This window comes from Nelumbo lutea, chromosome 5, assembly GCF_056320005.1.
Source record: "Nelumbo lutea isolate HS-2025 chromosome 5, American lotus-T2T, whole genome shotgun sequence".
Taxonomy (NCBI): domain Eukaryota; kingdom Viridiplantae; phylum Streptophyta; class Magnoliopsida; order Proteales; family Nelumbonaceae; genus Nelumbo; species Nelumbo lutea.
Window position 1 is genome coordinate 12,011,535 of NC_142688.1, and position 19,347 is coordinate 12,030,881.

Below are 19,347 nucleotides of genomic sequence, written 5' to 3' on the forward strand. Positions count from 1 at the left end.
ATTTATATTGTACATACTTTGTTGTTGCCAAATGTGAAGTCAAGGGCAACAACATAATTTTTAGCATCTAAGACCGACGGGTCCAACCTGTTGAGAGAAAGAAAGAAGATGTCAAAGGCCCTGAGAGTTACCCCAAGGTGAAAACTCCAACGGTTATGTTAGCAAAGGATTATGAAGGGTCGGACCAAGAAAAAGAGGAGACTTAGATCTTGAGTTCCAGAGAGTGTTTACCTCAATGTGAGAGCCCCTTTTTATAGTCAGAGTTGCTTGAGAGGAAGAGTACTTGGGAGCAGGTGGCAACAATTGGCAGTGGTTGGTAATGGTTGGTTAGGATACATCCAGCCAATGCCACGTGTTAGGATCTGCGGGATGGCCAGGATGCCTTCGACCAACGCCATGTGTCAAGATCTGCAGGTTGGCCAAATACTCCCACATCAATTGCCCCCCACTCTCAAGGTCGTAGCGACCGAGGTTGGTTGGCGGGTTGCGTCGAGGCCTAGGCTCCAATTGAAGAGACTATAGTACATTCGTGTGGAGGCGTTGGCCTCGATTGTGAAACTCTTCATAGCAGTTTTGTGGCGCCTAGTCCTCCATTCATCTTTTGCGTCAATAAAGGATCACGCTCATACAAGCGTAGGCAATTCGCACGCATCACTCGTGCCCCATACAGGTGATGACATCATTCGTCGTAGTATGCTAAGCTTTCCGATGTTGGGCTCAGGAACTATGACTTTTCTAAGGATGAGGCCGCCTTCCTTGAAGTGATACTCTCTGACTCGAGAGTTGTAGTATCTTGCAACTCTTTGTTAGTATGTTGTGACCCTAATTTGGGCTTGTTCACGGACACCTTCCAATAGGTCGAGGTTGTTCCTTAACTCTTCATTGTTCTCAACTTCCTACTATGCCTCAGTTTGAAGTGTCGGCTGGCCAATCTCTGCTGGGATGACAATTTTTGTCTCATATGTCAAGTTGAAGGGTTTTCACCCATGGCAGTCTGAGGTGTTGTTCGGTATGGCCAGAAAATGCTGCACAGTTTGTCCCGCCAAAGCCCTTTGGCTCTGTCTAATCTTGCCTTCAATTCGTCTAGGATCGTCCTATTGGTTACCCCGACTAGCCCGTTAGTTTGAGGGTAGTTGATTGAGTGCTCGAGATGAGCTAGCCCTGTTCCCGGAGTGCTTGGATGCCAGTACATCCTAAGCCTTGCGGGCACGAAGATCGTTGAGGAGGTTGTGAAGGTCAGAAATTGGTGGGGGAGAGGCATGGTGCCGGCCTCTCGCTCTTGGAGGGGGACTATAGTGGCTCGAGTGCCCGCCGTTGTCCCGACTAGTCATCATGTGATGGTGTTGATGACTGAGGTTCTTGTGCTTAGCATGGGACCCCACTAGGTCGGCCCCTCAACTGGGGAGCCTTGTGCTCGGTCGGATTTGGTCCTCACAACACTGTGTTTACACCATTGCACAGTCCTTTACAGCCTTGCATTGGGAATATCTTCCCATAATTAAACATACAAGTATGGAAATATTCTCAATATATGGCTGTAAAAGATTGTACAAATAGTGTGTGCATGGTCTTGTGAGTTTTGAAACCGATCTCTAGATAGGGATGCAACTTGGGTAGGCTCAACCTAAGTCCAAGTTGACTTGGGCTGCAATTTTAGAAAGGTTAGATTTGAATATTTTATTCTTGGGTTGGGCCCAGGGTCAAAAGTTTGAGCTTTTTAATTTTTTGGGCTGGGCTTAGTCTTAGTTCTTAAGTAGTCCAAATCCAGTCTAACCTTATCCCAACTTGAGCTCAACCAAATTATATACATGTATATATGTATATATAGACAGATATTAATATTTTCTTGATAAATCATATGTATATATGCATATACATATATCAATTTTTAGTGTGAGTTGATTGACCAATCGAAACTTAGCCTATACCAGAATCCAATACTTACCTAACCCAAGTGCATCAAATTTTAATGCGGGCTGGTCTCAAGTTGGATAACTCAGACTTGAGTTTTCTTTAAGATTAAGTTTCAGTTGAATTAAAACATAGCCCAACCCATCCAACTTGAACCCTTAAGGGTAGACCAGTGTGAACTAATTATTAATCAGTTCTATAAAATAGATTTAGAAATGAACGAATTATTGATTGGGTTAATTGGATCTATAAAATAGATCCCATTATAACTTTCACATATATAATTTATTTGTGAAATAGTAGCTTGGAACTTCGTTTATGACAAATAAACTTAATAAAAATGACAACAAATTGTAAACTATTTATAGGTCCATAAAACCAGTGTTTTTAAACAAAAAATATTATGTACTGTCTTATATAACAAAATTTGTAAAAAAATTAGGAGACCTTTATATGTTATTATTTATTCAATCTGGGATACGTGGGAACGTTAATGTGCTGCATCAAAGAAACAAACCATGGTGTAGTTGTAAAACACTATGAATAACTTACATGTCACCTAAGGTTGTAAATAAGTCAATCAGATTCTATTTGGTAAAAATAGAATTTGGATACCTCCCTTATCCTAATAAATCAGATCGAATTGGTAAGTCGATTCATTTTATGTGTTCGGTGCTGTGGGCATTTATTGGGGGAGGGGCGTTTATCTGCTAAACACTGCTTTAAATGTTTTTTTGGTCTTATTGTTTGGTTGGGCTATTTTGGGCGTTTTAAGTAACCACACAAATAGTTACTTTCCAATTCAGCAATAACAAACCTTCTCTTCATGTGTGGGTTAATTTTGACTGTTGGAGTCCAACAACAGACAGTTTTTGGACTGGGCATGTTTTGGACACTTTACCTATTCATGTCCATGCTTTGGTTTATAGTAAAAATAAATTAAGATGTAATTATTAATTTATCCATTCCCATGGTAACGTGACATTCTACAGCTAAAGTTTTTCATGTTTGTTGGGGCATTTTAAGAAACAACCCATATATAGATGATTGAGTGTGACACTTTTACTTGATATTTGGGTGTCATTGAGTCAATCTAATGACCCAAATTACTCATGCTTATACATAATGGCCGATTTTGATATCCATCAGTAGATCTTGAATGCAAAACATATCCAACGATCAAATGACTGGTATAGTTACTCAAAGTGTGAAATTGATATCTATCAATGTCTCTTATATGCAAACTATCCTTTTTTTTTTCTCCTAAATTCATCTCAATCTTGGTCCCAACTATTTGGAGTCCGCCAACTGCCATCCCTTCACGATAAAAAACATGTTTTGGGCAGAGAGCTTATTGAAGTTTTTAACCTTTCTCTATGCATAGAAAGGGATGAGCACTTCAAATAATTGAAGTATGGAGCTCTTGGAACTCTATGTATACGGACTACAAAAAAGGGAAATGCCCTTGTGGGTGAAAAAAATGAAAAATTTAGGCTCAATTTGAAAGGAGTATGAATGTAAATATGTAGTGTAAAATCGTATATTTTATATTATTTTGTATATATTTATATTTATACTCTTTCCAAAATGAGCCTTATGAAAATTACATAACGAACATGATCACAGGTTTTCACAAGAACCCAAAGAAATTGTATATTGTGTAGGTGTACATGTTGGAGGAAGTAAATGGGAAGTAATGGTCTAAGCAACACGGGGGGTTGGTTTGTGAAAGACTATGGGAAAGAGATATTTTCTTGCAATAGAACGTGAAGATAGTGACTGGTTTCATGACAATTTATTTCTACCCTCTCTTGCCCAGCACTTGATCTCCAAGTATCCTACGAATTTGATGAGTTTTGCTTTTGGGGCTTAAAGGCTTGAGTTTTCTTCTCTTTTGGGAATCTATTGTACATACCAGCAATGGACATGAAGTTAAGCGGAAAAGTAACATTTTCAGCAGCTATAAGAAATAGCAAGGATAGGAAAAACGGCTCCGGACCTCCTGTCCACAAAAATTCTATTCATGTTTACGTACACAATACACTATCCTATGCATTGGAAATATCTTTCCATGTATAATATTATATAGGAGGATAAAACGTTCTCTTCTCTATGTGTAACTGTAATGTTATATGAATAGACGTGGACAAAATTCTTGTAAACAGGAGATCTGGATTCAAGAGAAACGTGGGGATCTAAAAAAACAAATTTCTTCAATTCAAAATCGATGGATCAATGTCGTCGGTGTGGAAAAAATTAATGGCGTCTAATGGCAAGAGGATGTGGTTATTGGCACACACAGCAACAGTGTGTGAACAAACTCCTTGCAAAGGCGACGGTGCTGTGTTTGTGTGTTCTCTTCTAGAGCGAAACCGTAGTGCCTAGGGTTTAGTTTGTTTTCTCATTTTTGGAACAATGGCCTGCGATGCATCGAATCAGAGTTATGGTCTGCCACATCGGTCGCCATGTCATTGCCGGGTCAGCTCCATGTTTTGGGAAATGATTAGCTGTTGGGAGAAGCGAAAATTTGAAGCTTCCTCCAATGATTCCATTCACGAACATCAAGGCATTTATGTGTTTTTTTTTTCTGTTTTTAATAAACATTGAACCCAAATAATGGTTTCTTGCGCAATAAACACAAATGTGTGGTGCTACGTGGTAACATTTTGAAAAAATACCCATAGAACCAAACATCCTTTTAGTTAATGTTTTGAATTCAGATATGCCTCAATTTAATCCATCACAACCCAATCTGATCTAGGGGTGTCCACGGTTTCGTTAAGGACATTCTTTCCAAACCAAACCAGTCTTATTGGTTTTTCAATTTCTCCAAATCAAAACCGAACCAGTACCACTGGTTAACTAGTCCGTTAGTTTCAGTTTTTGATTGGTTCGGTTTTTCAGTTTTTTGGTTTTTTATATTCATAACATATATTATATAAATATATATATATATATATATAATATTATATTATAAATAATAAATGATATATAATATATTATAGATATTATAAAAATATATAATATATTTATAAATAGATTATTATAAATATAATATATGTATATATTTTATAAATATAATGCATATATTTATATATAATATATAAAAAATATATGACATATATTTAAAATATACAGATAAATATATATACCGGTTGGTTCATTTAACCATCAATTTTTTTTTCTAGGGTAACCGAAAACTAAACCAATCCTTCAGTTTTTCATGAACACCCCTAATATGATCTATTAGTTATGAAATATTATATATATTCTTTCTCTATATTATTTATATTATATCATCAATTTTTTTATTACACTCCAAATCGAATATGATATCCTTTCTTATTCAACTTTAAATCATAATTTTGGAAATCCCATGAATTTTTATCGGATTGTGATAGTATATACCCGAATCCAATCCGATCAGTTTGCAGTCCTAATGTCACTCCAACGTAATGGCAATGGACTATTTGAATATGCCGCGTCATTTATCCACGTGGCAAAATATGGAGGGACGGGTCGCATAGGGAAGCGGGAATCCCCTTTTAACACTTTTTTCCCTATTTGTTTAAAGTATAAACCCTCGACCCTTTTGGCCTTTTCACAAACTACTTAATTTTGTTGCATTGCAAAAGGGATAGGAAAGCCGAGATCGCTTTCATGTAGGGTGAGGAGGGAAGAGGAGAGCCGACAGCACAAAGTGACAACCAGCCTTACCAAAAAAAAAAAGCGACAAAACCAGACGGAGAGAGAGGGAAGGAGAAGAAGAAGAAAACAAAGTTAGCAGGAGAGAGGTTCATATCAACTGCTACTTCCTCTCTCTCTCTCTCTCTCTCTCTCTCTCTTTCTCTCCCTCTCCCCCCTGCACATCGGCGAAAAGATAGAGATGAAGGTATGGGATTTCATTTTCTCCTCACAGTCCAGTTTTCGTCATTTTTGTTCATATTCTGCAATTACAGAAGGCCAACTTTATATCTATTTGCAGAGCAAAAGCTTCCTCTCAGATCTCTCAATTGCGGCTTTGTTTGTGGTTGCTCATATCTCCGTCTCTTCTTGCGCGCTGAAGGTGCTCTTCCTTTGAACTCTTCTATATATTTTGATCTCTTAATCTGAGAGACAGAAAGCGAAAAAAGAACATTCAGATCTGTTTTTCTCTCTCACCATTGCTTTTCCCGTTATCAGCAAGGACAAATCTGTGTTGATGACATAAACTGTGATGCCGGATTACATTGCCAAATGTGCGGGACAAACAGCAACGCCCAGTCGAGATGTGCTCGAAACCAACCGTTCAACCCGACATCGAAGGTACTTTAGTTAGTTATCTTTAAGCTTTGATCTTCCACTTCGAATTTTCGTACTACTTTATTTTGATTTTGTCATTCTTTCTTTTTATATTAAATTTCCGTGTTATGTGTGATTTTAGGTGAAAGGGCTGCCATTCAATCGATATTCATGGCTAACGACGCACAACTCGTTTTCTCTCTTGGGAGCCAAGCCGGCCATAGGATCAACTCTTTTGGCACCCCGAAACCAGGAAGATTCCATTACAAGTCAGTTCAACGTAAGTAATATCTGATTTCTACTAAATCTCAATGCCATGCCATACCGGAAATTCGCCGAGATGGAAGTAGAAGTTTTAGGCGTGGGAAAATCTATTATGCGGGAAAGCTATGGTATGAAAAGAATTTTGGCTAATCAAAACCGGTTAATAGGTGATGGTTGATTTGATTGATTTCGTTCGCCTGCTATTTTCTACTCTGCCCTACCTCCTATTCCCATTTCTCAAGCATTCTTTACTAATTTAAAAGACTTTAAACTGTCATTTTCATAAAGCCGATGCTGTTCAAACTTCAAACTGTTCGTTCATTCAAGTTTTATTACAACCTTTGAACCACTCCTGATCGTCTGCGTTTGGGCTGGAAGGAAATTTTCCAATCCAACAAAACTTAGCCACGTCAAAATAATTGTCAGAAGCATCCAAAAAACAAAGAGAGAAATACTGATGCATGGACTGCTGGCTCCTTGTGATCAATAATTAAGCACGTATTGCAGCGAAGCTGGCCGTGCACACAACACCACAGCCGCATATTGGGAACATCTCTCGCTAAATGACAACGAATGGTACAAAGACATGTTTCCCAATGTGCATTTGGTTGGAGTGCAAGAAAATTTAGGTTGTTTTGATTAACTGAATTGATTTGAATAAATTGAAAAACTCATAATAAGTAAAACTGATTAATTTGATTTTTTAGTTAAAAAATAATCTAAAATAAAAAATTAAGTATATGCTTGGTTTTGTGGGTTATCTTGGGCTGAGCATAATTTTAAATATTTTTTTTATTTTCTATTTTAAATTAAAAAATTGATAAAAAAATCAGAATTTAACGTTTCTCCAAATATCTCATACAGTATTTATTTGATAAACATTGAAACTAAACACTAGTTTTATGCACAATAGTCTTCAATATCTGTGACACTGATGTGATGACAAATTTTCAATAAACGCCATGGAATCAAACATAAACTAAAATTTTTATTTCAGTTTTTTTTTTTTTTTATTTACAATGCTCACCCCTTCCTGGGTCCAGAATTTATAAAGGGTCAGTTTTTTTTGGAATTTTTGGACTGTATTCCTCTTCCTAAATCTTTTTTGCAGCCCCCTCTTAATCTATACTAGCCCCCCTATAAACTACATCCTGCCCGTGAATTTGACATCAATCCACGGGCAGGATTCAATCCACCCCTAGCTGCAGCCCCCCCCCGGGCAGGATTCAATCCACCCCTAGCTGCAGCCCCCCCCCCCCCCCCCCCCCCCTTTTTTTTTGATAAATCTTCAAAGGGTCACAGTTGACAAACAAGATTTACACAACTCACCATTTGTCATTTGCCACTCTGTTGTAAGTATTCAAGAGACAAACCAAAAGCCTCTTTCGTTAGGCCTAAAAAAAGAAAAACCTCTTTTATTCTTTGAAGAGGGACGAACCCTTGAAGCAACTATTTTGGGTGTTTTTACACTTACCAGTAAAATCAGATGTTGCATTTGACGTGGCCGTGTTTGGTTGGGCTGAAAGGAAAATCCAAACACAAACGATTCGGATTCCCAAAGTGGGACTCGATGCGATCTGAACAGGACGTCAGGCTCATGTCTTTAAACCGATTAAACTGTGATCGTGATCGATTACTCTTTGACTCGAAGGAATTATGAAATTTCCTTCGAGTAATACTATTCACTCCAAGTCAAAAACATGTAAGACGCGGCTCTCGTTCTAAATGTATAGATCATCCTCAATTTAAAAAATAAAACGATTGAAAAATAATAATGATTATATTTAGTGGAACTAGAGGAGATCCCTCATCTCTGTTTATAAAAATAAATTATCTAAACATAATAATAATTAGAATTAATGGTAATTCTGGTCAGATGAGAATATGAGATAATCGAATTTGATGCGGTAGGTAGATTGATTAGAGGTGGTTTATGGGTTACGGTGGATAATGGTTGTTTGCTTAAACTATAAGGAAAGCAACCCTTTCTCCACCGTTGTTTTACCTACCATCTAATTTGCTCCATTTTTATTATTATGTTATGCAGAACGAGGCTGAGATCTATGTTTAAAAGAATAATATTTTAACCGCTTTAAAGAAAAAATCTGCGTTAGGAAAGAAGGAAAAAAAATTAAAAAGAGATATATAAGAAAGTAGTGAAGTGTGATCGATTTGTAATACCTTTTGATTGGAATCTGGGGTAAGGGCTTTGTCTCTATTGCTTGCATGTCACATACGTTTCAGCATGTGGATTCCAGTCTGTCTGGTGGTTGATTGCCTCATTCACTTGCAACTTCTCCCCTGTTAATTGTTTTATGTGAAACCGGTAGGCAATTATCATCATCATCTCTGTTTGCAACTTGCAAGGTTTCAACTGAGGGGATAATCAACCTCTTTCTTCTCGATGGCCCATTCAATACCTTTGACTCTGAAAAGTTACAATTATTTTCACAGTGTTTAATTTGGGCCATCATCTCTGGTTGAAAAAAATCTGGTACGGTTGAATAAAAACGGACCTTACTCTTCTGTGTTAAAACTGAAAATTTTCATCAACCTTGTATTCCATTTAAAACTATGTTTTGTGATCTATTTGCTTTTAATTTTTGAATCATATAAGAAAAGTTCTTTATAATGTTTACTTTAGAAAAAAAGGGAGAATAACTGTTCAATCTATCCCTAAAATTCTAAATTCCATTATAGATTTATAGGGGTAGGTGTCAGTGATGTCAATATAAAGGCGAGTATTGATGTTTAAGATGGAATATTTAATCTTTTGAATTATTATAAGTCTAAAGTGGAATTCAAAATTCTAAGGTATAATGCAATATACTTACCCGTAGTAAAAAATGGTATATATGATGATTCTGTGTAGTCGTATATGGATGGAAATTTCAATTGTCATTATGAATCTTTGATTTGTGGGCAAAGTAACTTGCTGTGTGGACATCATTATATAATACCGCATTTATACCATAAAATGCAGAGGGATGAACCTCACATATGGCATCATACTTACATCAGTTGGGTTCTTTTGCAGAATGGAGTTAGGGGATTGATGCTTGATATGTACGACTTCGAAAACGACATCTGGTTGTGTCATTCCTTTGGTGGAAAATGTTATAACGTCACTGCATTTGTAAGTGATGTTGAATTTTAATGCCGAATTACTCATTTGCTTTAATCTATTTTATAATTTAAGTAGTTGTAACCGGTTGTTTGTATACCCGATCAACCAGCAACCTGCTATTAACGTGTTGAAAGAGGTTCAAGTTTTTCTCGAAGCAAATCCTACTGAAATTGTCACCATCTTCATTGAAGACTATGTCTCATCACCACAAGGACTGACCAAGGTTTTCAATGCTGCCGGCCTTAGGAAATATTGGTTTCCGGTGTCTAGAATGCCCAAGAATGGTGCAGACTGGCCCACGGTTGACGACATGGTCCGACAGAATCAGCGTTTGGTGGTCTTCACCTCTAAATCAAATAAGGAAGCCTCTGAGGGGATCGCGTATGAATGGGCATACATTGTAGAGAATCAATGTGAGTGTTATTCTACCACTTCAGTCCTCAAAGAGAGAAATTCATAATTAAGGGTTCGTTTGGTTGTAGTTAGAATTGGAATAAAAAAACTTTGTAATTAGAATGATCTATTTCTGTAATCTGTTTAGTTCAGACAGGAATAAGAATCATTTCAGAATGGGAATTGAAATAAGCTGAAATGAGATTTTCAAGAGGGGGAGGCAATGGCTATTCTCTCATTGCCATTCCACCAGAAATGAAAATGAATTTTGATTCCATCCAACCAAATAATTGGATGCAGAATGGCCCATCCGATTCCAATTCCAAACTCTGTTCCTATGAACCAAATGGCTCTAAAATCAACACAATTACCAAACTACAAATGAAAATCTGATTTTGACGATGGGCCAGATGGCAGTGTTGGATTGGAAGCGGGTACTTGTACGAACCGTGAAGAATCATCTCCCATGAATGCAAAGACGAGATCACTTGTCCTGCAGAACAATTTCCCTGATAACCCAAACTCGGACCAAGCTTGTGCATATAATTCAGCTACTCTTATTGGCATGATGAACTCTTGTTATGAAGCGGCTGGAAAAAGATGGCCAAATTTTATTGCTGTTGATTTCTACAAGGTATATTGATATTACTGATATGTATGCTTATTCCTGATCAGAAATCAGTGGAACTTAAACAACAGATATATTTGTTTTATGATTATTGTTCTCACAGAGGAGTGATGGAGGAGGAACTCCAGAAGCTCTAGATATAGCAAATGGTCATCTAACGTGTGGGTGTGCCAATATAGCCTACTGCAAGGTATTTCAAAGAAACTTATACATTACTTGCTACTATTAATCAATGTTTCCAATAAGTTGTAGACTGCTTGCTGCTTGGACAGATGCTCTGGTCACAATTCCGGTTTGGGTCAACATTTGACCCATCATATTACAGAAAACTGTTTAGTCAATGATCTGTTGACCTAAACAATTCAACCATTCACTTACTGACATTAATAATTGAACCATTGATTTATCTAGTAGGTGTTTGGCATCAATGCCATTGCTTTAGAGATGTTTTCCTATATGCATGAGATTTTGTTGCACTGTTTTCTTAAAAAACGACGACTCTTTTTTTTTTTTGGCATCGATGCTTCCACATAAGCTTTTTTCTGGGAAAATAGCATTGATTTTGTATGGTAGTGGTGCTGTAGAACTGCTTTCAGCATTAGTTTATATTATCCAATGTCCAAGATGATACCATATCATTGCACTGCTGACAGCAACAGGCTGTTTTCTGAGAAACATTGAGTTTGACATTCTTCAGACCATACTGTCCTGACTTCCAAGACGTGGTCTGGAACAATGTTTTCCTGAAAAAATAGTACCAAATAAAAAGCCGCTTTCTGAAATATCACTTTTTCTGATATAGTGATCGTTTTCTCAAAAAATGACATCAATGCCAAACACCACCCTAAACTTGCATTTCCTGCAACCCTGGTCACAAGACAATCGACAGGATGCGAGTACCAGCGTTTGCATTTTTGCGATAAATTTAAAGCATCACATAAACTGATTTTTTATTTCTTAGTGCTCGTGTATTTGTATTTCATTGAGGTTTGCATGCAAGCTCTCGATTTATCTGGCCTGACATGTTCAAATGGTTATCTCCTTTTTAAATTGTTTTAATTTTTTGAATTTTTTGTTGTTAAGACATGAAGAGGTTGATCCATTAATCTGGATGGTTAAAGTGTTAAACTGCTGACCTGTTAATCCTGAGGTAAAAACAGTTCAGCCTCAGAGCTGGATTTTTAAAATATTGTTATTAATTACAGTTTTATCAGCATCATAACTATTAAACATTTTGCTGCATTTGCTTGTAGGTTGTAAGTAGGTTGGATTAGATCAAATTCAACCACATCTAAATCAGATCCACTTTATTCAAACTTCAAATGTGAACTCCTATTGAAATCTGAAATATTGGACTCAGATTGGATTCTAAGTAAATCTGAATCCAGCTTTTGACTTGTATATAATAAATTTATATGATGGTTTAAATGCCCACTAACCTATTTAACTTCGTTACAAGTAATCTTACTTTTGAATTCTGAGTTGGAATTAATGAAGAAATGTTGATTATCGTGGGTGAGGTCCTAAACTAGGCTGTCTGTATATTTGTTGCCATGAGCAGGCCAATGCGACTTTTGGAACGTGCGATATCCCTGTCGCCAGTCCCGCGTCTGCCCCGACAGCTGCAGCGGCCACCGATTTTAGTGTTGCTTCCTCAACTACATCGTTCCATTTGCAATGGTTGTTTTCGACTCTTTCGCTGGTTGTTTTCTTGTCACAACGAGTATAGGCTTTACTTCACATTAATTTTATCAAAATGGCGTGAAGGGCATGTGCCATGCACGTGTTACATAAAACAAAATAAAATGAAACAACAGAAAATTTTATTTGTGTAACCATTATTTGTAATATTCACATTAAGCCACCACACGGCATGTCTCATGATGACCCCTAATAAACAGTTTATTACAAATAAGATCGCGAAATATTATAAAATACCACCAATAATATCGTGATTCAAAGTATTGATATGTCAAATATGCACAGTTGTGTATTATGTGCCCTCGTAGCTTTTAAAATTTGAGCGAAAACTGATGAGCATTGTTAATGTTTTAAAAAAAATGACTTAGAAATGGTACTGTTTGGGTCACTGATTTTTGGGTTGATGGTTTGATTATCTGATTTAAACGAATGGTCTGTTTTAATAAAAAAAATAAAAATAAAAATAAAAATGATCAAAAAGTATTGAACCAATCAAATGAATCAATGGTTTAATCATCGGGATCAATAGGTTGTTGATCGATTTAGTAGTTTTTTTACCAAGAACTAGGTTTGAGGTAAAATAGAATTGATTGTCTAGGCGATTTCCAGGCTGAATGGTCTAATTATTCAGGTCATCAGCGGTTCAAAAAATAAAGTATTACCATTCAAAAATGGCTAGAAGTCCTGACTCTCAAGATCTAAAAAAAGTTTTCAGATGCTATTTCAGATGCAACACCAAACAAAGGTGGCATCTGAAAAGCACCATTTTCAGAGTCAAACGTCTGAAAAATACAATCAAATGCCACTTCAATCTATGGATGACCCTGAAAGATACTTGAATCATCTATGGGTGACCCCCGGATTCTGTCTTCCTAGAATAATTAGAAGCGGCATTCCTAGAATAATAATGATAAAATAATAATTCAACAATATAGAACATTTACAAGAATTCACAAGACAACAAAAAAAAAAGGGTTATTTTTTCATGGGAGACAAAAAAAATTGACTGGTATTTTATTCTTTTATGGGAGTCAACATTTGTATTAAAACTTAATAATTATTTCACCCAGTATTGTCAGAATTGGACTTGACCATCAGAGCTAGCAGCCAAGACGGTTTTTTGAATGATGTTTGGCCTCATTGCTGTTTTTTAATAAAATAATAATGCATTAGTATGGCATTTTTTAATTTTTTTGTTCTGTTCCATTGTTGCTATCCGAGTGTTTCCATTGTCATGTCAGCTAACTAGCAACAGTGAAAAAATATAAAATAAGAAAACATCTTTTTTTGACGTTTTTTCAAATCATATTCATGCCTTCATAATTTTCTAGGTGTAGTCGTTTTTTGGAAAAATGCCAACCAAACAGAGAGGATGAGGTGCTGGCATGTCATCGTTTTTATTTTTTTGGAAACGCCATCGACTCTAAACTCCCTTTGGTTGTCCTATAAAAGTGTTGATTTAGCCAAATTTATGCTATTAATTTTTACCGTTATAAGCTTATTTCCATGTGAAATAGCTTTAAAAGATAACCTGGAATCAATTTTTATTTTTATTTGAAGGAATCGGAAAGTTGAACTTGAACAAGAAGGGGGAAAATTTCTATCAACACAAGGAGTAAAATAAGGGAAAGCAAAGCCTGAAAGATTCTAGACGTCTAGTGGTTATGAGTATCTTCTCTTTTCATTTGTTCACACATATATACCAATCCCTCTTTTCTATTAGTTGTTTCTTAAGAATTTGCTGTCACATGGAAGTTTAGAGTTAGTCGTGTTGACCGCTTTCAGTCCATATGAACCTAATGTTTCATGTAGTTGGACTACTAATGGCACGAATAACTTGGATATTTGAATGACTCCTGCACGTTTAATTCGATCTTTTGGGTTTAAAGTTCAAACATGTCTGAATAATTGGATCAAAAGCCCGATATAATGGTTTTGTTGGAGCTGTCCATTGCGTTTGAGCACAACTTATTCTCTATCTCATTTGGGCCCGGGCACATTGGGCTCACCGCTCATGGCCATTCAAATTTGTTTAGTTCAATTATACCAAACCAATATGTGATTTTCATCCTCTATATCGTAGCCACACATAGAGCATTCAGGGTCTATGCTAATGCCTTTGGAGACTAGAAGGGCCTTGATTTGGGTTTTGGCTTGGCTTAGAACCCTCAATAACACTTTAAGATCATGTTTGGTTTAGCTCTCATTTTTTTTTCATTTTTATCTATGAAATTCTAAACTGAACAAGACTGGGTAAAAATGGCCAGAATGAGAAAATATTGTTATGAATCAATCTTTTTTTTTTCTTAAGAATTTATTTTTTTAGACTGGCAAGTGCCCTAATAAATATCCATAATTTTCATAAGAAAAGTCTAAACTTCATTTTAAAGTATAGAAAATCAATATATTCCAACATATTCATGAGAAGAAAAAGAAGAAAGAAAAGAAAATTTGAAAAATAACGGGGCTGAACCCCTATTTCTGTTATAGAAAAAGAAGAAAAGAAAAGGTACACTAAATTAGTAAAGAAAGAGAAGAAAATGTATTGATTGGACAACATTTTATGTTCTTCTTCTAAAAAATTTTGTGTGAGTTGTATCCAAAGCTGTCAATAAAGATATTTATCGGTGGATGGCCGATGATCAATGCCTGCCAGCGTAACTTTCATTGGCAGTCTGCTACTAAACATCTAATGCGATAGTTTTGTAGACCTAGACTAGCAGTTTACGACATCCGACATAAAGTTTCTTTAAAGAATAAAAATGAACAAGATGAGATGTGACTCTTTTTCATGTTGCTGGTTATTTCATTTTTTTATTTTTTATTTTTTTGTAATAGATTGATTTTTCATTCTAAAAAGAATGAGACCCTTGACAAGAAATATCATTCATTGTTGTTCGTTATTATTCAAGATAAACAAGAATTAAAAGAATAAGGCCCAGAACAACAAATGAAACATAGTCTAAATTTCTCTCGACATTTAATTGTTCATTTTTTTTTTATAATTCCAGCCTCGTCCTATCTGGAACTGCTATTATTCTGTTTTTTTACTAACAAAGCAATAATCCATAAGCCATACAGTTCTCCACTTCAGCTGTTATAATTTGATCCATTAGACTTATAATACTTGTACTTGTTTTTGGCCTCCACACTGCATAAGTATAAACTAATTCCGACAAATCCAAAACTCAAGTTCCCTTAGCAATATAGTAATTCTTGGTCATTGCATCTTATCGACAAGATTAAGTTTTTGAAGATTTTATTGGAATTCCTTTTGAAACGAAACCCACAAAAGAGGTTCATCATACGAGTATATACGGTTCGATTTTTTTTTTTTTATAGTTTTTTATGAGCATCCCTAATTCATGCAGACCCTCTAAAACAATAATGCGGATAGGGATCTCTGTTATCAACAAAACGCTTCCAACACTGTCCCAAGTTACCACTGCAACTGCACATTAGGAATATGCTTCTTTTGTCATTCTTAGAGAGAGGTTCTGATGTACTGCTGCAATGGCAGGTTGGGATGTTGTTGGGACCGTGCGTTAGTAGCTGATCCGAACTCCAGGAATGAAATTCTTCTGAATTTCAACTGCATTCCTAAGAAGGAAGTATGAATAGAAGGACGAGTGCTGTGATGGCGCCAGTCCCTCCATCTGTACCGATTCGACAATTTCAAGGGAGAAGGGACCCATTCACATAAAGCTTTTGAGTGCTGATGGGCTGGACTGTCCCATACGCTGAGAAATGTACATTTATTAGTGACGTGTATTGACTAAAATTCTCTTGTCAGATAGAACTCATCTAATGCCAATTCAATTACTCAACTGCCAAACATTAGAGTTCTTATTCACATTAATTGAATGGCACCTCCATTTTAAGAGATGAAGAAGCAAAATAGGAATTTTTTAAACTATTCTTATGATTTAGTTAATTGATTAATTCTATCATTACTGTTTATTGTTCCTTAAATTTTTAAAATAAATTTCAATTAATAAAAATTTTCAACAAAATAGGAAGCAGATTGTTGCTCCATTTCCATCTTTCTCTCCGTTTTTCGTTTCCATCTCCATCTGCATTCTTCTTGCCGTCTTCCTCACCTGAGTTGAAACAGCAGCACCTGTTTGTGAGGCCGAGAAATTGAGGAGAACGAGTAGTGTGGAGTTGTTGAAGTCAAGAGGAAATTGGTAAGAACCTGAAATGAATACATAAATACCATACAAAGAAAAAAAAGGTCCTCTATTTCTTCAATAATACGAAGAAACACATTGATTATTCAAATCTTAATCCTGTAGCTAATCGTCCAGTCCATCAAACGTCTGGAGCCACGTTTACCTTGTTCTTCAGTCTATTTGAAAACAAACATTTTAGTGCTTTGGGTTAACAAAAAAAAAGAGGAACTGATACAAATGCTTCTTCCATTGGCTTACCACAAAACCAACTGATACAGATGCTACTGCTCAAAAACGGAGAGAGAGAGAGAGAGAGAAGCCATTGCAATCAGTGACGAGAGAATTGCTAACTCATACGGTATGCAAGAGTAATATATCATCCTGCTGAAATTCCAATTGCTTGACCCATTAATTAGTTAGAGGGTTTGCCCTAAAAAGATGTTAAGAAATGAGAGATTGAACAAAGTCATAGTTACAAAAATGAGATGCAACTCGGTTCAAGATATGAGAAAGAACTCCCCAAAGGCTTCTTCCGTTGGTCAGCAATGAAATGAAAAAACCGAGTACACATCTCCACTCTACAACATCCCACAATACATAATCTCCCCATGATATATCAAAACCGATTATATCATCAACGGGAAATGTTTCTAATACATGGTAGAAATATACTGTGGGAAGTAGTGGGGCGGAGATGTGAACTAAAAAAACCATGTTTCAAGCAAGCTGAGTTCTTTCTATCAGTCTTCGGGAAAGCTGATTTCCATACGTAGCTGCAACAAGTAGGCGATTCCTCGCCCACATCCATCACTTGTTCAATTGCTGCGATGAAAAACGAGGTAGACGTGTTATTTGCCACGTAAGAAGAAAGAAAGACACTCCTACGTTTCAAATGACAAGCACCGACGCTAGGTTAAAGAGAATCAAGCACCTGCTCCTGCCTGAGGTTGATAGTTTAAAGAAATTTGCCCATAAAATTTTGGAATGATCAAACAATATAGATACGTTATTAGTTTATGAGTATTACTTGTAGACGTCAGTGTGATTGAAATGCCCCGAGCCTATGACAGCATTCAATGGGTCCCAATCTCATCCAAGACAGCTGGGTTACTGTCTATTTTATGAAATAGAAAATAGTATAATTGTGGTCTGGACTGGTGGGCCTCTGCTTCTGAGTCCCCTAAATCCATAACCCACCCGCCCACCTCATTACTTGTTGCCAATATTCATAGCTAGGGCTAGAAGGAGAAAAAGGAATCAAAAACAAAGGCCACACCACATTATCTTTCGCTGTCAGTTTTTAGGCATTGCTTTCTAGTTTTCAAGAGTATTTAGGCTCGAGAGCAACAAAAGTCAATAAGATATTATGCATGTCGACACACCTCCATATTGGATGGGCGTTGCTTTTGAATGTGCTACTGGAATCTAATCCATATTCTTGTTTCAAGTTGATTTTTTTTTTTTATTTTAATTATATCTATGCATATTTTAATTATTCAATGCATCGAGTCATTCACATCTCAGATAAATTAATTAAAATATGTTTTTATTGTGTGTATATGCCGTAGGGGTGTCAATTGGACTGGATTTGGTCCAATCCGACCCAGTTTAATGTGAGTCCATTATAAATACACTAGATCCAATCTAATAAATGTTTTGGATCAATTTGGACTGGTCCAATTCAATGTTTATCGTCTAGACTATTCAATCTATTCAAAATTCATCTTGATTTAGATTGATTCCAACTCAAACTTGGTCCATTGACACATGCATTCTTATCTTATATTAATGGACCAGATATTGGCTTAATCCAACCCAATCTAATATGTCTTGTTAGTCCGTCCAATCCGTCCAAATTGATTTTGGACTGGATAGGGTCCAATCCAAAACCGGTCCATTGACACCCCTATATATGCCTTACTCATAATCATCAGAGACTTTTACATGAGCTTTCCTTTAGTATTGTCTACTGATTGTTGCAAGCATAATATGCATGCTTGATCAATCCCTTTGTGATATTTTGTTCTCTTTCTCCTATTTGATACAAAATTTGTACTTTTTGCCTTATTTACACTCATTGTCAATGCAAACTTTGAATGTCAAAAACTGTTCAAATTTTATATTATTTTCCTATTTCAAATCTCTCTTATGAAGTAATGATCACACCATCTTTCTTCCTACCTCACTTCCAAGTCCCAAACAAACAACCCTCTTCCTACCTCCATTCTCTTGCATTTAAGGTTGGGATCACATTATCTTATTTATCACAAACAAAGTCTGTAGTTACTTAGACAAGCAAAAGTAAAGCAGAATTTGCATTTAGTCTATTTGCACTACTCACATGCATTTGTTACAATGCATAAGAAATTCGTACTGCAAACTAATGATTTCAAAATCGGTTTCATGAATTGGTCATTTGACCGGTTCCATTTTACCCCAGAATCGTCTTTTGGCCAAAAATTATTGATTTGATCAGCAAATCACTGAACCAGACGTTTGAACCATTCAAATTGTCCAACAATTTTTGACTGTTTTTTAATTTTTAATTTTTTGTCAAAACAGAACGTCCATTCAATTGAATGGTCAGACCATTCAACCCAGGAAACGGACCCTGAACGGTTTATTGTCCGATTCGGTTTAAAAAACCTTGCTGCAATCAAAGAGAGCCTTTTAGTGCCAATTATGGACTTGCCCAAAAGCACAATCCCTTAACAACAAGGAATTCAATGGTGGGTTACGGGGATCTTCATAATTTTTCAATTTTAGGTGCAAGCAAAAACTCTGTTCTTCTGTGTTACGGTGTCTGTCGGTGCTGTCAGATTGTAGGGTAACTGATATTGGAGCGTGACCCCATTACCCCCAATAGAGGG

The 19,347-nt window shown here is 36.3% G+C and overlaps 1 protein-coding gene and 1 long non-coding RNA gene across 2 annotated transcripts; both read left to right on the top strand.

The window, feature by feature from the left end:
* The first annotated feature begins 5,496 nt into the window (after positions 1-5,496).
* On the top strand, positions 5,497-12,519 carry LOC148850365 (PI-PLC X domain-containing protein At5g67130-like). The gene is made up of 9 exons (XM_088942795.1): positions 5,497-5,803; positions 5,897-5,977; positions 6,094-6,216; positions 6,335-6,472; positions 9,494-9,592; positions 9,693-9,996; positions 10,387-10,610; positions 10,708-10,794; positions 12,166-12,519. The coding sequence occupies exons 1-9, from the start codon at positions 5,798-5,800 to the stop codon at positions 12,331-12,333; spliced, it is 1,230 nt and encodes a 409-aa protein (XP_088798921.1). The 5' UTR covers positions 5,497-5,797; the 3' UTR covers positions 12,334-12,519.
* Positions 11,636-12,066, top strand: LOC148850366 (uncharacterized). Its single transcript, XR_016098736.1, has 2 exons — positions 11,636-11,754; positions 11,858-12,066. It is a non-coding gene; the product is annotated as an uncharacterized LOC148850366 (long non-coding RNA).
* Positions 12,520-19,347: the final 6,828 nt, after the last annotated feature.